This window comes from Bufo bufo, chromosome 8, assembly GCF_905171765.1.
Source record: "Bufo bufo chromosome 8, aBufBuf1.1, whole genome shotgun sequence".
NCBI classification, from domain to species: domain Eukaryota; kingdom Metazoa; phylum Chordata; class Amphibia; order Anura; family Bufonidae; genus Bufo; species Bufo bufo.
The window spans coordinates 47,925,902-47,950,775 of record NC_053396.1 but is presented as its reverse complement, the minus strand read 5'-3'; the positions used below and the strand labels follow the sequence as shown (position 1 = coordinate 47,950,775).

General features: G+C 46.6%; 2 protein-coding genes across 2 annotated transcripts in view; one reads left to right on the top strand and one right to left on the bottom strand.

Moving 5' to 3' along the window:
* Positions 1-2,301: 2,301 nt before the first annotated feature.
* CMC4 (C-X9-C motif containing 4) lies at positions 2,302-10,753 on the bottom strand. Its single transcript, XM_040405526.1, has 3 exons — positions 10,674-10,753; positions 3,321-3,388; positions 2,302-3,236 (listed from the first exon to the last, which is right to left on the bottom strand). The coding sequence occupies exons 1-3, from the start codon at positions 10,682-10,684 to the stop codon at positions 3,055-3,057; spliced, it is 261 nt and encodes an 86-aa protein (XP_040261460.1). The 5' UTR covers positions 10,685-10,753; the 3' UTR covers positions 2,302-3,054.
* Positions 10,754-10,798: 45 nt separating this feature from the next.
* The window catches only part of BRCC3 (BRCA1/BRCA2-containing complex subunit 3), a 38,292-nt gene continuing 24,216 nt past the window's right edge, over positions 10,799-24,874 (top strand). The window contains exons 1-2 of the mRNA XM_040405525.1: positions 10,799-10,940; positions 21,788-21,907. Coding sequence (XP_040261459.1) covers positions 10,833-10,940; positions 21,788-21,907 — 228 coding nt within the window. The 5' untranslated portion in view covers positions 10,799-10,832. The remainder of the gene's footprint in view (positions 10,941-21,787; positions 21,908-24,874) is intronic.

Sequence of the window (24,874 nt, the reverse complement as noted above, 5' to 3'; positions counted from 1 at the left end):
TGCACTTAATACGGACGGAGTCAGGGTCACCTAGAATCAAGCCAGCAAGGAAACACAAATAAAGGAAAAGGACTGAGGAATCAGCAGTAGCAGCCTCCAGCAGTGAGCAACTCATCCAGGAAGAAGTATAAACCGCAAAGTGAGGCAGTATGGGAGGGAATATAAAGGGAGACAATTAGTGTAAATAGGTGACAGCTGGGAGAAGGAAAGGAGATGACAAAGTGAAACCAAAACAAAGAACCTCATGCAAGAGGTAGAGAAGAACGTCTAACAGACCTTCTCACAGAACTGGCGGTGTGTCACCGCCAGATCTCTGAGAAGTTCTGATAGAGGTTCTTCAGTACCTCCTGCATGATGTTCTTTTGTTTTGACATCTCTTCTCCCTCTCCCAGCTATCATCTATTAGCAGTGATTGCCTCCCTATATATCTCCTCCCATACTGCTTCACTTTGCGGTTTATATTACTTCCTGCATTGGGTTCACTGCTTGAAGTTGCTACTGCTGGTTCCTCAAGATAAGTCTATTTCTGTATTTGTGTTTTCCTGTTGCCTTGATCCTAGGTGACCCTGACTCCCTCCGTATTGAGTGCAGGGAGCCGGTGGTCGTGTCCCCTCACTATTATAGGGTTTGCAGGTGTCACTCAGTCTAAGGTACGAGGACATGCAACTTTCTATCATTGAGATCTTTGCATGGGCTGAGTAGTGAGGGAGAGCTCTAGGGCATTAATAGGGCTCACCATTTTGTTCCTTAGTTTGGGATCAAGTCAGTCGGATCTTTATTTGTTACTTATTGTTTCCTGCAACACCATCCGTGACACAGTGACAGTTTCAGGTTGGGCTTAACTGTGTGTCATTTGGTTCTTGTCTGTAAGGTAGGAAGATATTGCTTCTTCCACCTATTCCAGAAAGTATCGGCAAGGCCTTGCACTTGTCTCCATTGGCGTTTGTAGAGATCTTTGGTGCCAAACTCTCCGGAAGGAGCATTCACTAACACACTGTCTTTTGACACAGTTTTTTTGTTGTTGATGCAGTAGAGTTCCTTAGCGAATGTCTCTCTTTGCATGGAACAAATAATTCGATTTTTCGATCGTTCTAGCTCACTTACTGAGTATCAATTCTTGCAATGGTGCCAACCTTTGCAGTTACATTCCATAACAAATGGGGCATGCTTGATAGAACGGGCTACGTGTGCTAAGCAGGTGATAGCTCGCACAAGTGACTTCCAGTTGGAAAACCTGATAAAACGGTGGCTACCGAGCTGATTGTACGAATTTACAGTAAGTAGCACAGATACCTGGGGGCGGATTTCTTTGTCAGAATCTGCATCTAACAGCTCATATGAGTCACAGGCAGAAGAATGTTCTGAGTTGTATAGAAAAGCAGGACCCGTGAACCAAACTGTGTCCTTAAGACTGACCTGGTTGCAAAGTCTGCTGGGTTATGGTCAGTAGGTACAAAGTGCCATTGTTTTGGGAAAGTGGACCTCCTGATTCTTAACACTTGGTAGTTAACGTAAAAATGCCTAGTTTGGTTGTAAATGTAGCCCAGGACCACTTTACTGTCTGTATAAAACTCAGTATCTCGAATCTCTAGGTTTATCTCTGATGTAATTAATTCAGCTAGTTCAACGGCTAGTACAGCGGCACAGAGTTCTAGCCTGGGTATTGTATGTTCGAGAAGTGGTGCGAGTTTTGCTTTGTCCATGACAAACCCTGTGTGGCACTGACCTTTGTTGTCTACAGTTTTAAGATAAGCTACAGCGGCAATTGCTTTGACGGACGCGTCAGAGAATACGTAAAATCTTTGTGTTTTACTTCTGTGGATGGCACAGGAGCGTAAGAACGTGGAACATGGAGGCTAGATAAAGTCTTTAGGGTGTTTCTCCACTCTATCCATATGTTTCTTTTTTTCAGGGGAAATTGGGTGATCCCAATCCAATGTCTCCTGAGTTAAGTCTCTAAGTAGTGATTTGCCCTGGATTGTAACGGGGGCAGTGAATCGTAAGGGATCATAAAGACTGTTTATGGCAGATAGGACACCTCTACGGGTAAAGGGCTTCTCTTCCTGGCTGACTTGGAAGGTAAATGTATCTGATTTTAGATCCCATAGGAGACCAAGGCTACGTTGTATAGGAAGGGAGTCAGTCCCTAAGTCTAAGCTCTGTAGGTCATTTGAGTGGTCTTGAGACGGGAAGTCACTGACTTTCTGCATCTATGCTGGTCTTGTAAATACGTTCTGGAATTTTGGCAGGGGGTATACGAAACCATCAGAGGTAGGATTGGCATTGTACTCCCCTTTGATCCACAGGTTGCAGTTCTTAATAATTTGGGAGGTTCCGTGTGCCTTAACCAAATTCCTGAGTGCATTACCAGAGTGCTCCTCTTGGCCCGTGTGATTATTGCACGGGTGTGGATGGCTAGAGAACCCCCCGTATAAATAACTGGATTAATTTAGTGAATAAAGTGAAGGTTTATGAGAGAATTATTTATTCAACAAGAAATAAATTAGATGTCTGGTCAAAAGTATGGTCTATATGGTAGGCCACCACCCCTTTTTTTTTTCTTCTTCGGTACAACCTCACCCCCACAGTTTTATGTGGTTATTTGTGCTCTTTTTATTTTTCTTTGTAATGTGTTCTTAAAAATGTATAATAAAGTATAAAAGGGGGAAGGAAAAAAAAAAAAACATATAGGAAGAACCTTTAAGATGGAAAAAGCGCCAAGCTCCATGCTGAAACCCACACCTCTTAGTATAGTACTGTAAAGTAAGGTAAAAACTTTTTACCAGTTGCACTTACAGCTTGACAGAACACTTTTTCCACCTGTTAGGTAATTCATAAAGCCCTATAGATACAACGGACATAAAAATCTAATTTAGGGAGCTGTGAATGTGATGGTTAGAACACATAAAATAAGTTCTTCATTCACTTATCAATAACAATTTGCTTAAATGACAAAAATTACTTCCATTTGAAAATGACAGTTTTCAGTTCTTCCTTTTTTTCCCTTTTAGGATGGCTGTGTCACCATCAGCAACTTTCAGCCTGAAGAGAGCACTAACTTTTCGTGAATGCCGTTTTGTTGCTTTCCACACTCGACAAGCCTTGCAGATTTCCTTTAGCAACCGGCTGGTCATGGAAACCCGAGCAGCAGATTGATTGAGGTGTTGTCAGCTTAGAACAACAGATACGCATTGCTTGAATCTCTTGTGCACAATTGCTCTCTCTATAATGGTTTACTGTGGACATAAAACAAATGTGAACATTACAATATTGCACTGAATAGTAAGCGGTAGAATGTATCGATTCTTATTACGGCGTACACTGCAGGCATTTCTGGATTGCACATGCCTCTTTCTGACATGGATCTTTTCTCTGAGACATCACTAACCTAAGGAAAAGAGATACAAAAGATAGAAGTTAACACAGAACTCATAGGGCCCCATGGCAAAACATGCCAAATGTGTATAAATAAGCATAACGGATGCCTAACCCCTTCTACCCTGGGCCAGTTGTCACCCTCCTGCCCAGGCTAATTTTTGCAGATCTGACATGTGTCACTCTATGTGGTAATAACTTTGGAACACTTTCACTTATCCAAGCCATTATGAGACTGTTTTCTCGTGACACATTGTACTTCATGACAGTCATAAATTTGAGTCAATATATTTCACCTTTATTTATGAAAAAATCTAAAATTTACCTTCAATTTCTTAGCTTTTTACCTGTAGGGGACCCACCCTGGAAGTGACTTAAGGACCAGTGCTGTACATGTTCTGTGTGAGGATGGCGGGGGAATTGGGGCGCGATGGCTGCTCTTACCAGCATAGTTTGGAAGTTGGATTTCTGTTTTGGGGGGGGTTTAGTTTTTTTTTGGAGGTGTGGTCCTAAACTTTTGATCAGCTGAAAAACAGCCTGTTTCAGTTTATTCGTTGTTTTCATTAAATTGAATGCTCAAAAAATGTTTTGTCTCACTCCCATTTCTTCTTGTTGCATGGTGAAGCTCTACTTGGAACCTTGTTAAGATCCAGCCATGCTAAATATAATTTCTTGCCATTTTTCAAGTGGTCTTAAACTTTTGATCAGGACTGTATAAAGAAAGGATTACCGGTATGTTTTGCTTTCAATGAGACTAATTGTAGGTTCCTGAATAATTGGAGATACAGGCATGAATGTTTTTTTTGTGCAGGTCCTTATCCTTTGTTTTGTTGCTTCAAGACAGCAAACCAAATTAGGCAGTCAATTCCCCAGAATTGAGATATTTCAAAAAGCACGGACCCAGTGAAGCTGGAAAATGTTACCGTGGCTAGAGGCTTAGGCCCCTTGCAGACAAGCGTTTGTCAAGCTGTGAGTCCGCAGAGCAGCTCCCGGCCTGACCTCCCAGCATTGCCGGGGTTGCATAGCATTATATTGATTTATGATGCTATGTAACCCTTAGAGATCTGGAATGTATTGGATAACACTGACAGCATTATATCAGTGTTACACAATACATTCCAGATCTCTAACACTGATATAATGCTGTCAGTGTTATCCAATACATTCCAGAACTGTAAGGGTTACATAGCATCATAAATCAATATAATGCTATGTGATCCCGGCAGTGTCAGGGGTTTCGTTTGGGCTTTTATATCCCCAAATTTTCTGGTTCTGGGTGTTTATTTTTTTCATTTGTTATCAGTGAGGAAGAATCCATCAGTGGTTAGAGAAAAAAACTAATAAGGAAATAGTTGAAGGTAGGGTGATGGGTCCTTTTAGTTCTCTGCCTTTTCAGAATTTTCGGTGGGTTTGGTACAAAAAAAAATATTCAAAATGATTTTTGCCTGATTTATCATCTTTCTTTTCCTAAAGACTATTCTCTCAAAGATGAATTAGACAAAAATGTAGTTTCAATGGAGTACTGTTTATTTGATGATGCTATTAATTTATTGAATTCTTTTGGTAAAGGTTGTTTGATGGCAAAGGCCGATATTAAATCAGCTTTCCGACTCCTTCCTGGTCATCCAGATAGTTTTAATTCATTAGGTTTTTATTTTGACAGTTCTTATTATTTTGACAAGTGTTTACCTTTGGGTTTTTTGTTATGTTTTTATTTTGAATCCTTTTCTACATTTTTACATTGGGTCGTTGAAGATAGTGTTAAAAGGTGGGGTTATTCATTATTTAGACAATTTTTTTGTTTGTTGGCCCTGTACAGGAGCCGGCGCTGGAGCGCTCCTCTCCGTCTGTACAGGAGCTGGCGCTGGAGCGCTCCTCTCCGTCTGTACAGGAGCCGGCGCTGGAGCGCTCCTCTCCGTCTGTACAGGAGCCGGCGCTGGAGCGCTCCTCTCCGTCTGTACAGGAGCCGGCGCTGGAGCGCTCCTCTCCGTCTGTACAGGAGCCGGCGCTGGAGCGCTCCTCTCCCCTGGCTTTAGTGACTGGACACCCCTCTCCTGTGCCATTCAGCTATGGGGTGCAAAAACACAAACATGTCACCACACAGCCACATAAGTAGAACATTTAAGATGAGGCATTAAACCCCAGACCACCACATGAAGCCCACACCCAGGATCCACAATCCAGACATACATGCCATACAATTCCTTGTAACTGCCTTGAGCTAATTCACAGCAACACCCCCTATTCCAGACGGTGTAGTTTCTATACCCCATAAATATATTACAACTGACGGCCCCCTGGCTTTACAGATTCCACTAAAAAGTCCTAGGGCCGCTACTCATGCCACTCCACTCTAGCAGACATCAGGACAAGTACCCCTGCATGGTACAGCGCTGCACTGTACCCTGACACATGGTCAGGTCATAGTGCACATAAGCTAGGAGACTAGGGCTAAGAGGGGGAGATGGTGGCACTGAGGGGGCAGCTGATGGCACTGAGGGGCACTATTTTTATAAAGAAAAATGTTCTTTTAATTAGTTTTTTGTTATTAGAGTACTCTATTAATCGTTGGATTAATCGATAGAATACTCGATTCCAAAAATAGTCGATAGCTGCAACCCTAATTATAAGTAATACATATCTAAAGCTCAATGTACTGATAAGAACTCATTACTAATATTTACTTTGAGCTGTAAAATGATGAAAATTACACATCAATTTTTTTCACGGACACGGGAAAAAAAGTCACCTGTTTTTACGGACTGTCCAGAAATTTCTGGACCATTGGCAACCCTGCCCAGCACACAGATCGTCATCTCTGTGCACCCCCCCCACCCTCAGCACAACAGGTTGCCACCTCTACCCACTTCCCATAGCTCTCCCCAATGTGAGTGGTGAAAATAAAATTGGGAGTATAGGGCGCAACATGTGCGGTATCGGTTGTTTCATGTCACAACAACTGTAGATCGTTTGGTTGGTTATTTGGTATCCCGACCAGCAGGCGGTTGTCCTGGGCTGCAGCCGTGGTCCTCTGTGTTTGCTGAAAGGCAATCTGCAGGCAAAGTGGAGACTTTAAAAATAATTCAGGATCTTTGGAGGCGCTGCCTGGACTCGAATGAATGATACAAAGTAGTAAGCAGCACTACAAATCCCATCACGGGATAAAACATACCAGTGGTCCCGGAACCTAAGAATCAGGTCCAGACAGTGGTGCCCGCGGAGTAAGGCCTCTTTCAGATGGGCGTTGCGGGAAAAGGTGCGGGTACGTTGCGGGAACATGCGCGATTTTTCCGCGCGAGTGCAAAACATTGGGGCCTATGCAGCAGTATTTTCTCCGTACAAAAACCGTACAGTGACTGCACTGAAGACATCTAGATGCATCCTGAACGGATTGCTCTCCATTCAGAATGCATTAGGATAAAACTGAGTTTGTTTCCGGTATTGAGCCCCTAGGATGGAACTCAATACCGGAAAAGTTTAACGCAAGTGTGAAAGTACCCCACCTGTAACAGTAGCGTGTGGTTTTTTTCTTGGTGTTGAAATTAACATATAAACAGGTTGATGTGTACAAAACATTTACTTTGTATAAAAGTAGCCCCTTTATATTGAGGAGGTGAGGTGGTTATAGAGAGGGGATCTCGGTGAGGAGCTACTGTCAGCGCTGGAACTCAACTGCTGTTAGCTGAGCTATTATCACCACATGCCCCCTTCTCACAGATCTGCACCCCCATGTACCCAGAATACACCACATGCCCCCTTCTCACAGACCTGCACCCTCATGTACCCAGAATACACCACATGCCCCCTTCTCACAGATCTGCACCCTCATGTACCCAGAATACACCACATGCCCCCTTCTCACAGACCTGCACCCTCATGTACCCAGAATACACCACATGCCCCCTTCTCACAGACCTGCACCCCCATGTACCCAGAATACACCACATGCCCCCTTCTCACAGATCTGCACCCTCATGTACCCAGAATACACCACATGCCCCCTTCTCACAGACCTGCACCCCCATGTACCCAGAATACACCACATGCCCCCTTCTCACAGATCTGCACCCCCATGTACCCAGAATACACCACATGCCCCCTTCTCACAGATCTGCACCCTCATGTACCCAGAATACACCACATGCCCCCTTCTCACAGATCTGCACCCTCATGTACCCAGAATACACCACATGCCCCCTTCTCACAGACCTGCACCCTCATGTACCCAGAATACACCACATGCCCCCTTCTCACAGACCTGCACCCCCATGTACCCAGAATACACCACATGCCCCCTTCTCACAGACCTGCACCCCCATGTACCCAGAATACACCACATGCCCCCTTCTCACAGACCTGCACCCCCATGTACCCAGAATACACCACATGCCCCCTTCTCACAGACCTGCACCCTCATGTACCCAGAATTAGGGATCGACCGATATTGATTTTTTAGGGCCGATACCGATACCGATAATTTGTCAACTTTCAGGCCGATAGCCGATAATTTATACCGATATTCTGGGTATTTTTATTTTTGAGGAAAAAAAAAAATTCCTACACAAATCTGCTGAAAATTAATGTTTATTGTTAACGTGTATTATTATTTTATTTTTTTTGTAAATCTTTTTCATTTATACTTAATATTTTTGTGTTTTTTTTTTTTTTACTAACTTTTAGCCCCCTTAGGGACTAGAACCCTTGTCCCATTCACCCTGATAGATCTCTATCAGAGTGAATAGGATCTCACACTCTCCCTGCTGCCCTGTGCTCTGTGCACACAGCAGCATGGAGCTTATCATGGCAGCCAGGGCTTCAATAGCGTCCTGGCTGCCATGGTAACCGATCGGAGCCCCAGGCTTACACTGCTGGGGCTCCGATCGGAGGAGCAGGGGAGAGGGGATCCTGTGGCCACTGCCACCAATGATTAGAACTGGGGGGGGGGGGCGCACTGCGCCACCAATGTTTTTACTATTGGGATGGGGGTGGGGGGCGCACTGCGCCACCAATGACTAATACTAGGGGGCTTGAGGGGGGGGGCGCACTGCGCCACCAATGTTTTTACTATTGGGGTGGGGGGCGCACTGCTTGAGGGGGGGGGGCGCACTGCGCCACCAATGAAGATACCTCTCTTTCACATACAGGAGGCGGGAGCTGGCTGCAGAATCACATAGCCGGCTCCCGACCTCTATGAGCGGTAGCTGCGATCCGCGGCACCTAAGAGGTTAACTACCGCGGACCGCAGCTGCCGCTGATAGAGGTCGGGAGCCGGCTATGTGATTCTGCAGCCAGCTCCCGCCTCCTGTATTTGAATTAATGAAAGACTCATCTTCATTGGTGGCGCAGCGGCCACAGCCCCTCCCCTCCTCTTGTCTTCCGTCCTGTCATTGGAGGCAGCGGCAGCAGCATCACAGGGGGAGGAGACTCTGCTTCCTTCTCCCCTGTGCTGCGGAGGGAACACAGAACGCGCTGAGAGCAGCGCGTTCTGTGTTCCCAATACGTTATCGGTATATCGGCAAAATAGATGCCGATACCGATAACGTTCAAAATCCTCAATATCGGCCGATAATATCGGCCAAACCGATAATCGGTCGATCCCTACCCAGAATACACCACATGCCCCCTTCACAGATCTGCACCCCCATGTACCCAGAATACACCACATGCCCCCTTCTCACAGATCTGCACCCCCATGTACCCAGAATACACCACATGCCCCCTTCTCACAGATCTGCACCCCCATGTACCCAGAATACACCACATGCCCCCTTCTCACAGATCTGCACCCCCATGTCTCCAGAATACACCACATGCCCCCCCTCACAGATCTGCCCCCCCATGTCTCCAGAATACACCACATGCCCCCCTCACAGATCTGCCCCCCCATGTCTCCAGAATACACCACATGCCCCCCCTCACAGATCTGCCCCCCCCATGTCTCCAGAATACACCACATGCCCCCCTCACAGATCTGCACCCCCATGTACCCAGAATATCACCACATAGCCCCCCTTCTCAGCAGATCTGCACCCCCTATGTACCCAGAATACACCACATGCCTCCCTCTCACAGATCTGCACCCCACATGTACCCAGATTACACCACATGCCCCCTTCTCACAGACCTTCACCCTCATGTACCCAGAATACACCACATGCCCCCATCTCACAGATCTGCACCCGCCCATGTACCCAGAATACACCACATGCCCCTTCTCACAGATCTGCACCCCCATGTCTCCAGAATACACAACATGCCCCCCTCACAGATCTGCACCCCCATGTACCCAGAATACACCACATGCCCCCTTCTCACAGATCTGCACCCTCATGTACCCAGAATACACCACATGCCCCCTTCTCACAGATCTGCACCCTCATGTACCCAGAATACACCACATGCCCCCTTCTCACAGACCTGCACCCCCATGTACCCAGAATACACCACATGCCCCCTTCTCACAGACCTGCACCCCCATGTACCCAGAATACACCACATGCCCCCTTCTCACAGATCTGCACCCTCATGTCCCCAGAATACACCACATGCCCCCTTCTCACAGATCTGCACCCTCATGTCCCCAGAATACACCACATGCCCTCTTCTCACAGATCTGCACCCCCATGTACCCAGAATACACCACATGCCCCCTTCTCACAGACCTGCACCCCCATGTACCCAGAATACACCACATGCCCCCTTCTCACAGACCTGCACCCTCATGTCCCCAGAATACACCACATGCCCCCTTCTCACAGATCTGCACCCCCATGTACCCAGAATACACCACATGCCCCCTTCTCACAGATCTGCACCCCCATGTACCCAGAATACACCACATGCCCCCTTCTCACAGACCTGCACCCCCATGTACCCAGAATACACCACATGCCCCCTTCTCACAGACCTGCACCCTCATGTACCCAGAATACACCACATGCCCCCTTCTCACAGACCTGCACCCCCATGTACCCAGAATACACCACATGCCCCCTTCTCACAGATCTGCACCCCCATGTACCCAGAATACACCACATGCCCCCTTCTCACAGATCTGCACCCCCATGTACCCAGAATACACCACATGCCCCCTTCTCACAGATCTGCACCCTCATGTCCCCAGAATACACCACATGCCCCCTTCTCACAGACCTGCACCCCCATGTACCCAGAATACACCACATGCCCCCTTCTCACAGATCTGTACTGTCGCACCAGATTCCACCCCACAGCCCAGATACGCCTGCACTCTATAAACCCCCTCCCCTCCTATATAAGCTCCATATGCTGCCCCTCACCTGCTCCGCATGAACTAGCTCTCTGTCCTCCAGGACTGCACAGTGCACACAGCCCCTCCTCCTGCTGCAGTCCGTGTTTGCCAGCACTTCCTACATTTGGTCGTGTGACCATGAAGGGGCATGTGACCAGTGACGTCACAGACCTCCATTCTCGCATCTATGATGGCGGTGCAGGCTGTACACATAGAAGGAGACGCGTTCTTGGTCTGTGTGGCTCACTCGCTGAGCACGGAGCGAGAAGAGGTTATGGGCTTATGTATAGGCGAGGTGAGCGGACTACCAATCAGAACGCCGTTTTCATTTCGGCCTGTGAGAGAGGTTTGACATCTGGACTCTGGTTGGCTGCCTGCTATGGACAGCAGTGCCGGTTTGGGGTGAATTGTCCTGTATGAGGACCAGTAGACAGACATGTACATATATATACACATACACCTGGGATGTGCCATCAGGTGGGGACCTGACCTGTGGAGCCACCTCTAGGCACCAGCTATAGAGGAGGTCTATCAGATTCCCAATGTGGACATGATACATTTCTATCGCTGTTCCTGATTTAGTTGTTCAGGGGAGGTCGTCTCTGTACACATCCAGTGCTGTGACTGAGCCTCTCTGTACACATCCAGTGCTGTGACTGAGCCTCTCTGTACACATCCAGTGCTGTGACTGAGCCTCTCTGTACACATCCAGTGCTGTGACTGAGCCTCTCTGTACACATCCAGTGCTGTGACTGAGCCTCTCTGTACACATCCAGTGCTGTGACTGAGCCTCTCTGTACACATCCAGTGCTGTGACTGAGCCTCTCTGTACACATAGAGTGCTGTGACTGAGCCTCTCTGTACACATAGAGTGCTGTGACTTAGCCTCTCTGTACACATACAGTGCTGTGACTGAGCCTCTCTGTACACGTACAGTGCTGTGACTGAGCCTCTCTGTACACGTACAGTGCTGTGACTGAGCCTCTCTGTACACATCCAGTGCTGTGACTGAGCAGTCTCTGTACACATAGAGTGCTGTGACTGAGCCTCTCTGTACACATACAGTGCTGTGACTTAGCCTCTCTGTACACATACAGTGCTGTGACTGAGCCTCTCTGTACACATAGAGTGCTGTGACTGAGCCTCTCTGTACACGTACAGTGCTGTGACTGAGCCTCTCTGTACACGTACAGTGCTGTGACTGAGCCTCTCTGTACACGTACAGTGCTGTGACTGAGCCTCTCTGTACACGTACAGTGCTGTGACTGAGCCTCTCTGTACACGTACAGTGCTGTGACTGAGCCTCTCTGTACACGTACAGTGCTGTGACTGAGCCTCTCTGTACACGTACAGTGCTGTGACTGAGCCTCTCTGTACACGTACAGTGCTGTGACTGAGCCTCTCTGTACACGTACAGTGCTGTGACTGAGCCTCTCTGTACACGTACAGTGCTGTGACTGAGCCTCTCTGTACACGTACAGTGCTGTGACTGAGCCTCTCTGTACACGTACAGTGCTGTGACTGAGCCTCTCTGTACAGTGCTGTGACTGAGCCTCTCTGTACAGTGCTGTGACTGAGCCTCTCTGTACACGTACAGTGCTGTGACTGAGCCTCTCTGTACACGTACAGTGCTGTGACTGAGCCTCTCTGTACACGTACAGTGCTGTGGCTGAGCCTCTCTGTACACGTACAGTGCTGTGGCTGAGCCTCTCTGTACACGTACAGTGCTGTGGCTGAGCCTCTCTGTACACGTACAGTGCTGTGGCTGAGCCTCTCTGTACACGTACAGTGCTGTGGCTGAGCCTCTCTGTACACGTACAGTGCTGTGGCTGCGCCTCTCTGTACACGTACAGTGCTGTGGCTGAGCCTCTCTGTACACGTACAGTGCTGTGGCTGAGCCTCTCTGTACACGTACAGTGCTGTGGCTGAGCCTCTCTGTACACGTACAGTGCTGTGGCTGAGCCTCTCTGTACACGTACAGTGCTGTGGCTGAGCCTCTCTGTACACATACAGTGCTGTCCATCACTGATAACGCGTTCCCCTTTTACAACTGAATTTCCACGTTTCCGAAGGTGAACTATGTATCACTCGCTCAGCTTCTCCTGCGCTTCTATAACTTGCTGCCTGCAGATTAGGTTGGGTTCACGTTACGTTTTTTTCCTAACCTATACCTTAACCACTTCAGCCCCCAGTGCTTAAACACCCTGAAAGACCAGGCCACTTTTTACACTTCTGACCTACACTACTTTCACCGTTTATTGCTCGGTCATGCAACTTACCACCCAAATGAATTTTACCTCCTTTTCTTCTCACTAATAGAGCTTTCATTTGGTGGTATTTCATTGCTGCTGACATTTTTACTTTTTTTGTTATTAATCGAAATTTAACGATTTTTTTTGCAAAAAAATGACATTTTTCACTTTCAGTAGTAAAATTTTGCAAAAAAAAAACGACATCCATATAGAAATTTTGCTCTAAATTTATAGTTCTACATGTCTTTGATAAAAAAAAAATGTTTGGGTAAAAAAAAAATGGTTTGGGTAAATGTTATAGCGTTTACAAACTATGGTACAAAAATGTGAATTTCCGCTTTTTGAAGCAGCTCTGACTTTCTGAGCACCTGTCATGTTTCCTGAGGTTCTACAATGGCCAGACAGTACAAACACCCCACAAATGACCCCATTTCTGAAAGTACACACCCTAAGGTATTCGCTGATGGGCATAGTGAGTTCATAGAACTTTTTATTTTTTGTCACAAGTTTAGCGGAAAATTATGATTTTTTTTTTTTTTCTTACAAAGTCTCATATTCCACTAACTTGTGACAAAAAATAAAAAGTTCTATGAACTCACTATGCCCATCAGCGAATACCTTGGGGTCTCTTCTTTCCAAAATGGGGTCACTTGTGGGGTAGTTATACTGCCCTGGCATTCTAGGGGCCCAAATGTGTGGTAAGGAGTTTGAAATCAAATTCTGTAAAAAATGACCTGTCAAATCCGAAAGGTGCTCTTTGGAATATGGGCCCCTTTGCCCACCTAGGCTGCAAAAAAGTGTCACACATCTGGTATCTCCGTACTCAGGAGAAGGTGGGGAATGTGTTTTGGGGTGTCATTTTATATATACCCATGCTGGGTGAGAGAAATATCTTGGCAAAAGACAACTTTTCCCATTTTTTTATACAAAGTTGTCATTTGACCAAGATATTTATCTCACCCAGCATGGGTATATGTAAAAAGACACCCCAAAACACATTCCTCAACTTCTCCTGAGTACGGGGATACCAGATGTGTGACACTTTTTTGCAGCCTAGGTGGGCAAAGGGGCCCATATTCCAAAGAGCACCTTTCGGATTTCACTCCTCATTTTTTACAGAATTTGATTTCAAACTCCTTACCACACATTTGGGCCCCTAGAATACCAGGGCAGTATAACTACCCCACAAGTGACCCCATTTTGGAAAGAAGACACCCCAAGGTATTCCGTGAGGGGCATGGCGAGTTCCTAGAATTTTTTATTTTTTGTCACAAGTTAGTGGAAAATGATGATTTTTTTTTTTATTTTTTTTTTCATACAAAGTCTCATATTCCACAAACTTGTGACAAAAAATAAAAACTTCCATGAACTCACTATGCCCATCAGCGAATACCTTGGGGTCTCTTCTTTCCAAAATGGGGTCACTTGTGGGGTAGTTATACTGCCCTGGCATTCTAGGGGCCCAAATGTGTGGTAAGTAGGTAAATGACCTGTGAAATCCGAAAGGTGCTCTTTGGAATGTGGGCCCCTTTGCCCACCTAGGCTGCAAAAAAGTGTCACACATCTGGTATCTCTGTATTCAGGAGAAGTTGAGGAATGTGTTTTGGGGTGTCTTTTTACATATACCCATGCTGGGTGAGATAAATATCTTGGTCAAATGCCAACTTTGTATAAAAAAATGGGAAAAGTTGTCTTTTGCCAAGATATTTCTCTCACCCAGCATGGGTATATGTAAAATGACACCCCAAAACACATTCCCCAACTTCTCCCGATTACGGAGATACCAGATGTGTGACACTTTTTGCAGCCTAGGTGGGCAAAGGGGCCCATATTCAAAAGAGCACCTTTCGGATTTCACAGGTCATTTTTTACAGAATTTGATTTCAAACTCCTTACCACACATTTGGGCCCCTAGAATGCCAGGGCAGTATAACTACCCCACAAGTGACCCCATTTTGGAAAGAAGAGACCCCAAGGTATTCGCTGATGGGCATAGTGAGTTCATGGAACTTTTTATTTTTTGTCACAAGTTAGTGGAATATGAGACTTTGTATGAAAAAAAAAAAAAAAAAAAAAAAAGCATTTTCCACTAACTTGTGACAAAAAATAAAAAATTCTAGGAACTCGCCATGCCCCTCACGGAATACCTTGGGGTGTCTTCTTTCCAAAATGGGGTCACTTGTGGGGTAGTTATACTGCCCTGGCATTTTCCAGGGGCCCTAATGTGTGGTAAGTAGGTAAATGACCTGTGAAATCCTAAAGGTGCTCTTTGGAATATGGGCCCCTTTGCCCACCTAGGCTGCAAAAAAGTGTCACACATGTGGTATCGCCGTATTCAGGAGAAGTTGGGGAATGTGTTTTGGGGTGTCATTTTACATATACCCATGCTGGGTGAGAGAAATATCTTGGCAAAAGACAACTTTTCCCATTTTTTTTATACAAAGTTGGCATTTGACCAAGATATTTCTCTCACCCAGCATGGGTATATGTAAAATGACACCCCAAAACACATTCCCCAACTTCTCCTGAGTACGGCGATACCAGATGTGTGACTTTTTTGCAGCCTAGATGCGCAAAGGTGCCCAAATTCCTTTTAGGAGGGCATTTTTAGACATTTGGATACCAGACTTCTTCTCACGCTTTGGGGCCCCTAGAATGCCAGAGCAGTATAAATACCCCACATGTGACCCCATTTTGGAAAGAAGACACCCCAAGGTATTCAATGAGGGGCATGGCGAGTTCATAGAAATTTTTTTTTTTTTGGCACAAGTTAGCGGAAATTGATATTTTTAATTTTTTTCTCACAAAGTCTCCCGTTCCGCTAACTTGGGACAAAAAATTCAATCTTTCATGGACTCAATATGCCCCTCACGGAATACCTGGGGGTGTCTTCTTTCCGAAATGGGGTCACATGTGGGGTATTTATACTGCCCTGGCATTCTAGGGGCCCTAAAGCGTGAGAAGAAGTCTGGAATATAAATGTCTAAAAAATTTTACGCATTTGGATTCCGTGAGGGGTATGGTGAGTTCATGTGAGATTTTATTTTTTGACACAAGTTAGTGGAATATGAGACTTTGTAAGAAAAAAAAATAAAAATTCTGCTAACTTGGGCCAAAAAAATATCTGAATGGAGCCTTACAGAGGGGTGATCAATGACAGGGGGGTGATCAATGACAGGGGGGTTGATCAATGACAGGGGGGTTGATCAATGACAGGGGGGTTGATCAATGACAGGGGGGTTGATCAGGGAGTCTATATGGGGTGATCACCACAGTCATTGATCATGCCCCTGTAAGGCTTCATTCAGACGTCCGGATGCGTTTTGCGGATCCGATCCATCTATCAGTGCATCCGTAAAAATCATGCGGACATCTGAATGGAGCTTTACAGGGGGGTAATCAATGACAGAGGGGTGATCAGGGAGTCTATATGGGGTGATCACCACAGTCATTGATCATGCCCCTGTAAGGCTTCATTCAGACGTCCGGATGCGTTTTGCGGATCGGATCCATCTATCAGTGCATCCGTAAAAATCATGCGGACATCTGAATGGAGCTTTACAGGGGGGGTGATCAATGACAGGGGGGTGATCAGGGAGTCTATATGGGGTGATCACCACAGTCATTGATCATGCCCCTGTAAGGCTTCATTCAGACGTCCGGATGCGTTTTGCGGATCGGATCCATCTATCAGTGCATCCGTAAAAATCATGCGGACATCTGAATGGAGCTTTACAGGGGGGGTGATCAATGACAGGGGGGTGATCAGGGAGTCTATATGGGGTGATCACCACAGTCATTGATCATGCCCCTGTAAGGCTTCATTCAGACGTCCGGATGCGTTTTGAGGATCGGATCCATCTATCAGTGCATCCGTAAAAATCATGCGGACATCTGAATGGAGCTTTACAGGGGGGTGATCAATGACAGGGGTGTAATCAATGACAGGGGGGGTGATCAGGGAGTCTATATGGGGTGATAACCACAGTCATTGATCACGCCCCTGTAAGGCTTCATTCAGACGTCCGGATGCGTTTTGCGGATCCGATCCATCTATCAGTGGATCCGTAAAAATCATGCGGACATCTGAATGGAGCTTTACAGGGGGGTAATCAATGACAGGGGGGTGATCAATGACAGGGGGGTGATCAGGGAGTCTATATGGGGTGATCAGGGGCTAATAAGGGGTTAATAAGTGACGGGGGGGGGTGTAGTGTAGTGTAGTGGTGCTTGGTGGGACTTTACTGAGCTACCTGTGTCCTCTGGTGGTCGATCCAAACAAATGGGACCACCAGAGGACCAGGTAGCAGGTATATTAGACGCTGTTATCAAAACAGCGTCTAATATACCTGTTAGGGGTTAAAAAAAACACATCTCCAGCCTGCCAGCGAACGATCGCCGCTGGCAGGCTGGAGATCAACTCTCTTACCTTCCGTTCCTGTGAGCGCGCGCGCCTGTGTGCGCGCGTTCACAGGAAATCTCGCCCATCGCGAGATGACGCATATATGCGTGACTCTGCGCAGGGCTGCCACCTCCGGAACGCGATCCTGCGTTAGGCGGTCCGGAGGTGGTTAAAGGGGTTGTCTCATCTCAGACAATGGGGATATATCACTAGGATATACCCCCATTGTCTGACCGCACCTATATCGAGAACGGAGCCCCAAAAGTGGCGCACTGCCCACCATTTATTTCTATGGGGCCGCCAAAAATAGCCGAGCTATTTCCATTTTGCCCATAGAAGTGAATGGGAACAGGGGCTGGTCATGCCTGGTGCGGTCCCATTCACTTCTATGGGGAGAGTGCTTGGTGCTGGCCGAACGGAGTCCTCCAGCCACCACTTTGCGGGGCTCCGTTTAGTAGATAGGTGCGGGTCCCAGTGGGACTGCACCTATAAGACGATGGGGGTGTATCCTAGCGATATGCCCCCACTGTCTGAGATGAGACAACTCATTTAAAGGGGTTGTCTCACTTCAGCAAATAGCATTTATTATGTAGAGAAAGTGAATACAAGGCACTTACTAATGTATTGTGATTGTCCATATTGCCTCCTGTGCTGGCTGGATTAATTTCTCCATCGCATTGTTTCCATGGTTACGACCACCCTGCAATTCAGCAGCGGTATAGGAAAAAGCACCAGCCTATGTGAGCTCCCACGGTCCCGGCGACCAGAGAGGCAGGCGCTTTTTTTCTATAATGTGCAAGTACGACCATCACTGATGGATTGCAGTCTGGTTGTAACCATGGAAACGAGCAGTGTATAATGTGATGGGAATATGAATCCAGTCAGTAAAGGAAGCAATATGGAGAAACACAATACATTAGTAAGTGCCTTGTGTTAACTTTCTCTACATGATAAATGCCATTTGCTGAAGTGAGACAACCCCTTTAAGGTGAAATAAGGCTGTGTCCTTAAGGAGTTAAGAAGGAAAACGAGGTAAGATAACACTTGGCTTCTGCGCAGTATGCACGAGCTCAACATCTATGGGTCCGCGCCATGTTGTAATGGTGGTCTTCCTAACCTCAATTCTACATACATCATATGTGACACTTCAAGGAGGTGCTTTTCTATAAGCGGTGAATAATATGTGTCTATGTATCCAGCTAAGTGATTGGCTTAAGCATACTTCCACAGTGCATACATCTTCCTTGAAGCATCTGTACAAAGAGAAGACAAACACTGCCCACAGCACAGCCCTCTGCCCCCCCCCCCCCCTTCCATTCTCTCTCTCCAGTGTGGAGGGAAAAGGGAGGCAATATACGGCAGTATTAAGAAACCGCAATATCACTGTTTCCTAATAACAGCGGTATTTAATGACGTCATAGGAGCAGTCGCATGTGTGCCGACCGCTTATAAAATGTCCACGTCCTGCCACCTGCATACATTACATTCCCGCATCAGCCGCATCCTCCTTGCTCCTATTTCCCCGTGACCCCACGTCCCACCCACCAAAGTCAGGAAATAGCCGGACGCACAAGCCAGGCGGCCAACGTCAGCAGCACAGTGAAAGAGGCGAAGCCAGTCTCTCTCAGGGAGTTCTCCCACCTTGGACGGTGGCAGGCCAGGACCTGGAGAAGTGTGATCGCGGCACGGGAGGTAAAAGATAGTACTAGGTACTGATGAATAAAGGTGGTCCTCTCTTCCTGCCTAGATCCGCTTAGGCCCATCAGCAGCCCCTACCCCCAGGGCTGTTGCTCTCTACCCAATAGCAGGAGATGGGGAATATACCTGTCAGGAGTCCCATCAGTAGAAGCCCCATACAGTATAATGTCTCCCTGTTGCCCCCATACAGGAGCAACAAGGAGACACTACTGTATGGGTCAAGAAGGAGACGTTATACTGATGGGGGGGGGATTGTTGCCCCATGCAGTATAATGTCTCCATTTGGCACCCGTCTCATGCAGTATAAGGTCACCAGCCAGCCCTTGCAGTATAATGTCTCCTTGTGGTCCCCATACAGTATAAGGTCACCAGCCAGCCCTTGCAGTGTAATGTCTCCTTGTGGTCCCCATACAGTATGACGGCTCCTTTTGGCTCCCTGCTGCATGCACTATAATATCTCCCTGTGGCCCCAAATGTTTTTTCTTCTAAATGGGTATTTATTGTGATAAATTTCTTAATATTGTTATTGTGGTAATATTTTTGTTATCGCCCATCCCTAGATAAGGGGCAGTGTTAAATGTAAACTTTATAGATGCTTTTGTGTTTGGTGAGCCTTATTTGGCCCTGTGATCCAGACGCTGGTAAAGGTTTCGGTTATGGTGTCAAATAACGGCCTAATTCGGTGCAGTAAGGACTTTAGCCAATCTCTGTCCTCGGCAGTAGACCGTTTACAGTTTGCATCGGTGAGGTGCTGGTGGCATGTGACCACGTCAGTCAATCGTCCTCTGTGGTCTAAGACCGAGGACAGTGATTGCTTAGGTGACCTTCCATACATCTGCACGTCACATACCGTAACTGCTGCACCCAATCACTGTCCTCAGGGTCCCTCATGACGGATCGGCTACAGAGAAACACCAATCTTAATAATTTACCCCCTATGTTTTCTGTGAGGCGCCACAAGATTTCATAGTACTGCCAGTTTCAGAAAGGCTTGTTCGGTACGGGACCATTTTCCACGCCAAACTTCCAGCATCATAATGATTTATGATGTGGTCTGGCAGGAGCTCAAAGCACGTGTCCTGTGCTGCTCTGAGTTTGGCCTCATGCACACGACCGTTGTTGTGTTCCGTTCCGCAAAATGGGGTTCCGTTGTTCCGTGATCCATTTCCGTGTGTCTTCCTTTATTTTTGGAGGATCACCAGACATGAAGGAAAGTAAAAAAAAAGTCTAAGACAAGTTTGCCATGCAAATGATAGGAAAAAAACGGACGCGGATGACAATCTTGTGTGCCTCCGCATTTTTTCACGGTCCCATTGACTTGAATGGGTCCGCGAACCGTTTTCCGTGAAAAAAATAGGACAGGTTATATTTTTTTGACGGACTGGAACCACGGATCACGGACGTGCATTAGCAGAGTTTTCAACGGACCCATTTAAAGTCAATGGGTCCGCAGAAAATCACGAAAAACGGAACACAACAACGTTCGTGTGCATGAGGCCTTTGGGTCACATGAGCAGTGTTCAGTCCGGGATGTGGGGCCATGACACCTAGGGGTAGATTTATCAAAACTAGTGTTAAGGAAAACTTGGCCATAGCAGCCAATCAGATTCCAGCTTTCATTTTTCAGAGCTCCTTTGGAAAATAAAAGGTGGAATCTGATTGGCTGCTATGGGCAAAACAAGCCCGTTTTGCATTAAACCAGTTTGATGAGTCTCCGCCAGGGTGTGTTTCTGAAAACGCTCGTGTGAAACTGGCCTAAGACGTAGTGGCAGATTTACTAATCTATATATGGCGTAAACCTAAACGGGCTGTCGAGCCGTGCACAGAATTTCACAGGAGCCCAGGCTTGATGATAAATGTTGTGCAGGGATAGACACTTTTCTCTGATTCTATACCAACTATTGGTTGGTATTTTACTATCGATGACCTATCCTGAGGAGATCGGCCAATCAGCTGTATAATGAGACGGCGCACGCACGTGCCGTCTCCCTTCTTGTCCGCTGCTGCGATCTATGGCAAGTACATAGACATACAGCAGCGGACAGGAAGAGAGAAGGGAGATGGCACGTGTGTACTGCATGTGCCGTCTCCTCATACAGCTGATTGGTGGTTCTGAGGGTTGGACCCCCGCCGATCTGATATTGATGGGGCATCAATAGTAAAAGCCGGACAACCCTTTTAAGGACTCATGCACATGACCACATGTATTTTGTGGTCTGCAGAAAGTACGGATAACGTCTGTGCGACCTCTGTATTGCATCTGTTTTATTTTTTTTTAGGATCCATTGTAACAATGCATATCCTTGTCTGCAAAACGGACAAGAATAGGACATGTTCTATCTTTTTTCGTGGGCCTATTGAAATGAATGGGTCCGCATCCTGTCCGCAAAAAAAAAACGGAACAGACACTGAAACTAAATATATTCGTGTACATGAACCCTAAGACAGAATTTAGTGGTAGGATTGGGGCATATTAGGCCATGCCCTTTCCTGTGAAGCCACCTTGCTGTTTTGAGAAACCATGTCGGCTTGTTGGGCTAGGTATGGATAATTTCAGTAAATCTAAATGCGCCATATTGTGCCACCTTTTGGCTCAATGTATGTGACAATCTATAAGACGACGCGCCTATAGTTAAAGCAGCATGAAAATGATGACCGGCTCCCTTTATGGAATTATTATATAGTTATCTAATCTTTTTATATTAAAGTACCTTCAAGATGAACTAATCTTTATATGTAAGGTATTTGAATGCAGCTACTAAATGATGTCTTCTGCTCCATTTTGCGCAGGTTGACCCACAGAGAGTTGTACACATTCACTCAGTGATCATCTTGCGGCGATCAGACAAGAGGAAGGATCGAGTGGAGATCTCACCTGAACAGCTGTCAGCAGCGACTACAGAAGCTGATATATCCTACTATGATTGATGGACCACAGTCATTTTTCATCCTTTTACCACCTAGCACCAAGCTATAATTCTACAGTGTTGATCCAGACTAAGGCAAAACCCCTATGAGGCAGTTGCCAATGACCTCATATTGTGATTGTCCAATTTGCCTCCTTTACTGGCTTGATTAATTTTTCCATCACATTATACTCTGCTTGTTACCAGGGATTAAATCCACCCCGCACTCCATCAGCGGTGGCCGTGCTTGCACTTTTATTTCTATGGTGGATTACAGGGTGGTCGTAACCATGGAAAGCAGAAAGTGTATAATCCAGCCAGCACAGGAAGCAATATGGACAATCACAATCAGGGGCGGATTAAGTGCATGATAGGCCTGGGGCTGTCTAACCAACTTGGGCCCCCCCCCCCCCCCATTTTAGTTTAGTGTTTTTTTTTGTATGAAGAGGCTGCGGTGCTTCATGAGCGCCACAGTCTCTTCTTAGGCCATATGACATCTTCAGACAAAAAAAAAATACCCCAAATTGGGTCCTAAACTGAAAAATTTGGTCGCTAAATTTAAAATACATATAATTATACTAAAAAAGACATGGAGGAGAATACAGCACCACATACCTCTTACATCCAGTGACATCTCCTGTCATGTAGACCTTCTCTTTCCTCTTCTCCGCCATTTGACCCAGACCACCATGGCAAATTCTTTCAGCCGCATCTCGTCTCTACAGTTTGTAGCACAGACACGTTAGATTTCTCAATTCCTCCTCATCCTGGTGTCCCCACAGTGTCATCCTGCTGCCACTCCCAATACTGTGCCTGTTGTGCCCCCCAATGCCCCAGGAACTATACTGCTGAAAAAATAGTGACCCTAATAGACATAATTGGGGTCATTTATCAAACTGGTGTAAAGTAGAACTGGATTTCCAAAAGAGTTGTCAAATATGAAAGGTGGAATCTGATTGGTTGCTATGGGCAACTAAGCCAGTTCTACTTTACACCAGTTTGATAAATTACCCCAAATGTCCCTATACTGTCCACAGCAATTATAATGTCCCCTAGAGACCCCCAGTAATAATAACACCCTATATTGTGCTCCAGGTAATAATCCCTGTATAGTGTCCCCAAAAATAATAGAATTGCCCCTACAGTGCCTCCCCAATAGCAACACCCCCATATAGTAATTTCCACCACACTGCCCCCACATAGTAATTCCCCCATTGTAATTTGCCCCCACACAGTAATTTCCCCCAAACTGCCCCCATATAGTACTTTGCCCCCACACAGTAATTTGCCCCACACTGCTCCTACATAGTAATTTCCCCCACATAGTAATTTGCCCCCACATAGTAATTTGCACCCACACTGCCCCCACATAGTAATTTCCACCACACTGCCCCCACATAGTAATTTGCCCCTACATAGTAATTTCCACTACACTGCCCCCACATAGAAATTACCCCACACTGCCCCCACACAATAGTTTCCCCCACATAGTAATTTGTCCCCACATAGCAATTACCCCACACTGCCCCCCACATAGCAATTTCCCCCACACTGTCCCCACACAATAGTTTCGCCCACATAGTAATTTGTCCCCACATAGCAATTTTTCCACACTGCCCCCCACATAGAAATTACCCCACACTGCCCCCCACATAGCAATTTCCCCCACACAATAGTTTCCCCCACATAGTAGTCCCTCCCATAGTAATTTGCCCCCACACTGCCCCCACATAGTAATTACCCCACACAATAGTTTCCACCACACTGCCCCCATATAGTAATTTGCCCCCAGACTGCCCCCACATAGTAATTTACCCCCACACTGCCCCATATAGTAATTTGCCCCCACATAGTAATTTTCCCCCACACTGCCCCATATAGTAATTTGCCCCCACATAGTAGTCCGACTCCCATAATAATTTGCCCCCACATAGTAGTCCCTCCCATAAAAATTTAGCCCCACACAGCCCCACATTCCCCCTCCCATGTACTCGAGGTCCCTTCCCTAATATGTCCTCCTCTGTGTCTCGTCCCCCACATGTCCCCCAAAGTAGGCACATGAAATAAAAAAATAAAAATTGGAAAAAAAAATGAAAAGTTAAATACTTACCGTCCAGGGCCAGGCACTTGATTGCAGACGAAGGCGGGATGAGGCAGGCACACGTCAATGTGCTGTGTCCCGGCACAGGCGCGTGATGACGTCATCACGCACGCCTGCGCCGGGATTTCACTACCGCATAGGCCTCAGGCCTACTAGGCCTGAAGCCTATGGCGGTGATAGGCGACGGGACAGGGAGCTATGGTCAGGGCCGGACTGGGGATAAAAACCAGCCCTGGAAAAAGTTGCATACCAGCCCCACAGCATTGTGTCCTGTTTATAATAGGAGAAAGCATTAATTTTAAAACACGTGTGTAAACACGAATATGAACTTTGCCCCACAATAGCTCTTTTGTAGAACCCCCATTGTTTATATTAGCACAGTAGACCAGCTTTTCCCAAACAGGATGCGATAACGATATGCGATGCGATATTTTAAGGGAATTGTGGTAGAGGTCTATTTGCAGTGTTATGGGGGATCTGTGGATGACACTGTTATGGAGGGGATCTGTGGATGACACTGTTATGGAGGGGATCTGTGGATGGCACTGTTATGGAGGGGATCTGTGGATGGCACTGTTATGGAGGGGATCTGTGGGTGGCACTGTTATGGAGGGGATCTGTTGGTGGCACTGTTATGGAGGGGATCTGTGGGTGGCACTGTTATGGAGGGGATCTGTGGGTGGCACTGTTATGGAGGGGATCTGTGGGTGGCACTGTTATGGAGGGGATCTGTGGGTGGCACTGTTATGGAGGGGATCTGTGGGTGGCACTGTTATGGAGGGGATCTGTGGGTGGCACTGTTATGGAGGGGATCTGTGGGTGGCACTGTTATGGAGGGGATCTGTGGGTGGCACTGTTATGGAGGGGATC

What these genes read in the sequence shown, in the direction of transcription:
- CMC4 (XM_040405526.1), bottom strand. An exon ending in AATCCAGAAATGCCTGCAGT is followed by an intron (nt 3,237 to 3,320) that starts GTACGCCGTAAT and finishes TTATGTCCACAG; the next exon opens with TAAACCATTATAGAGAGAGC.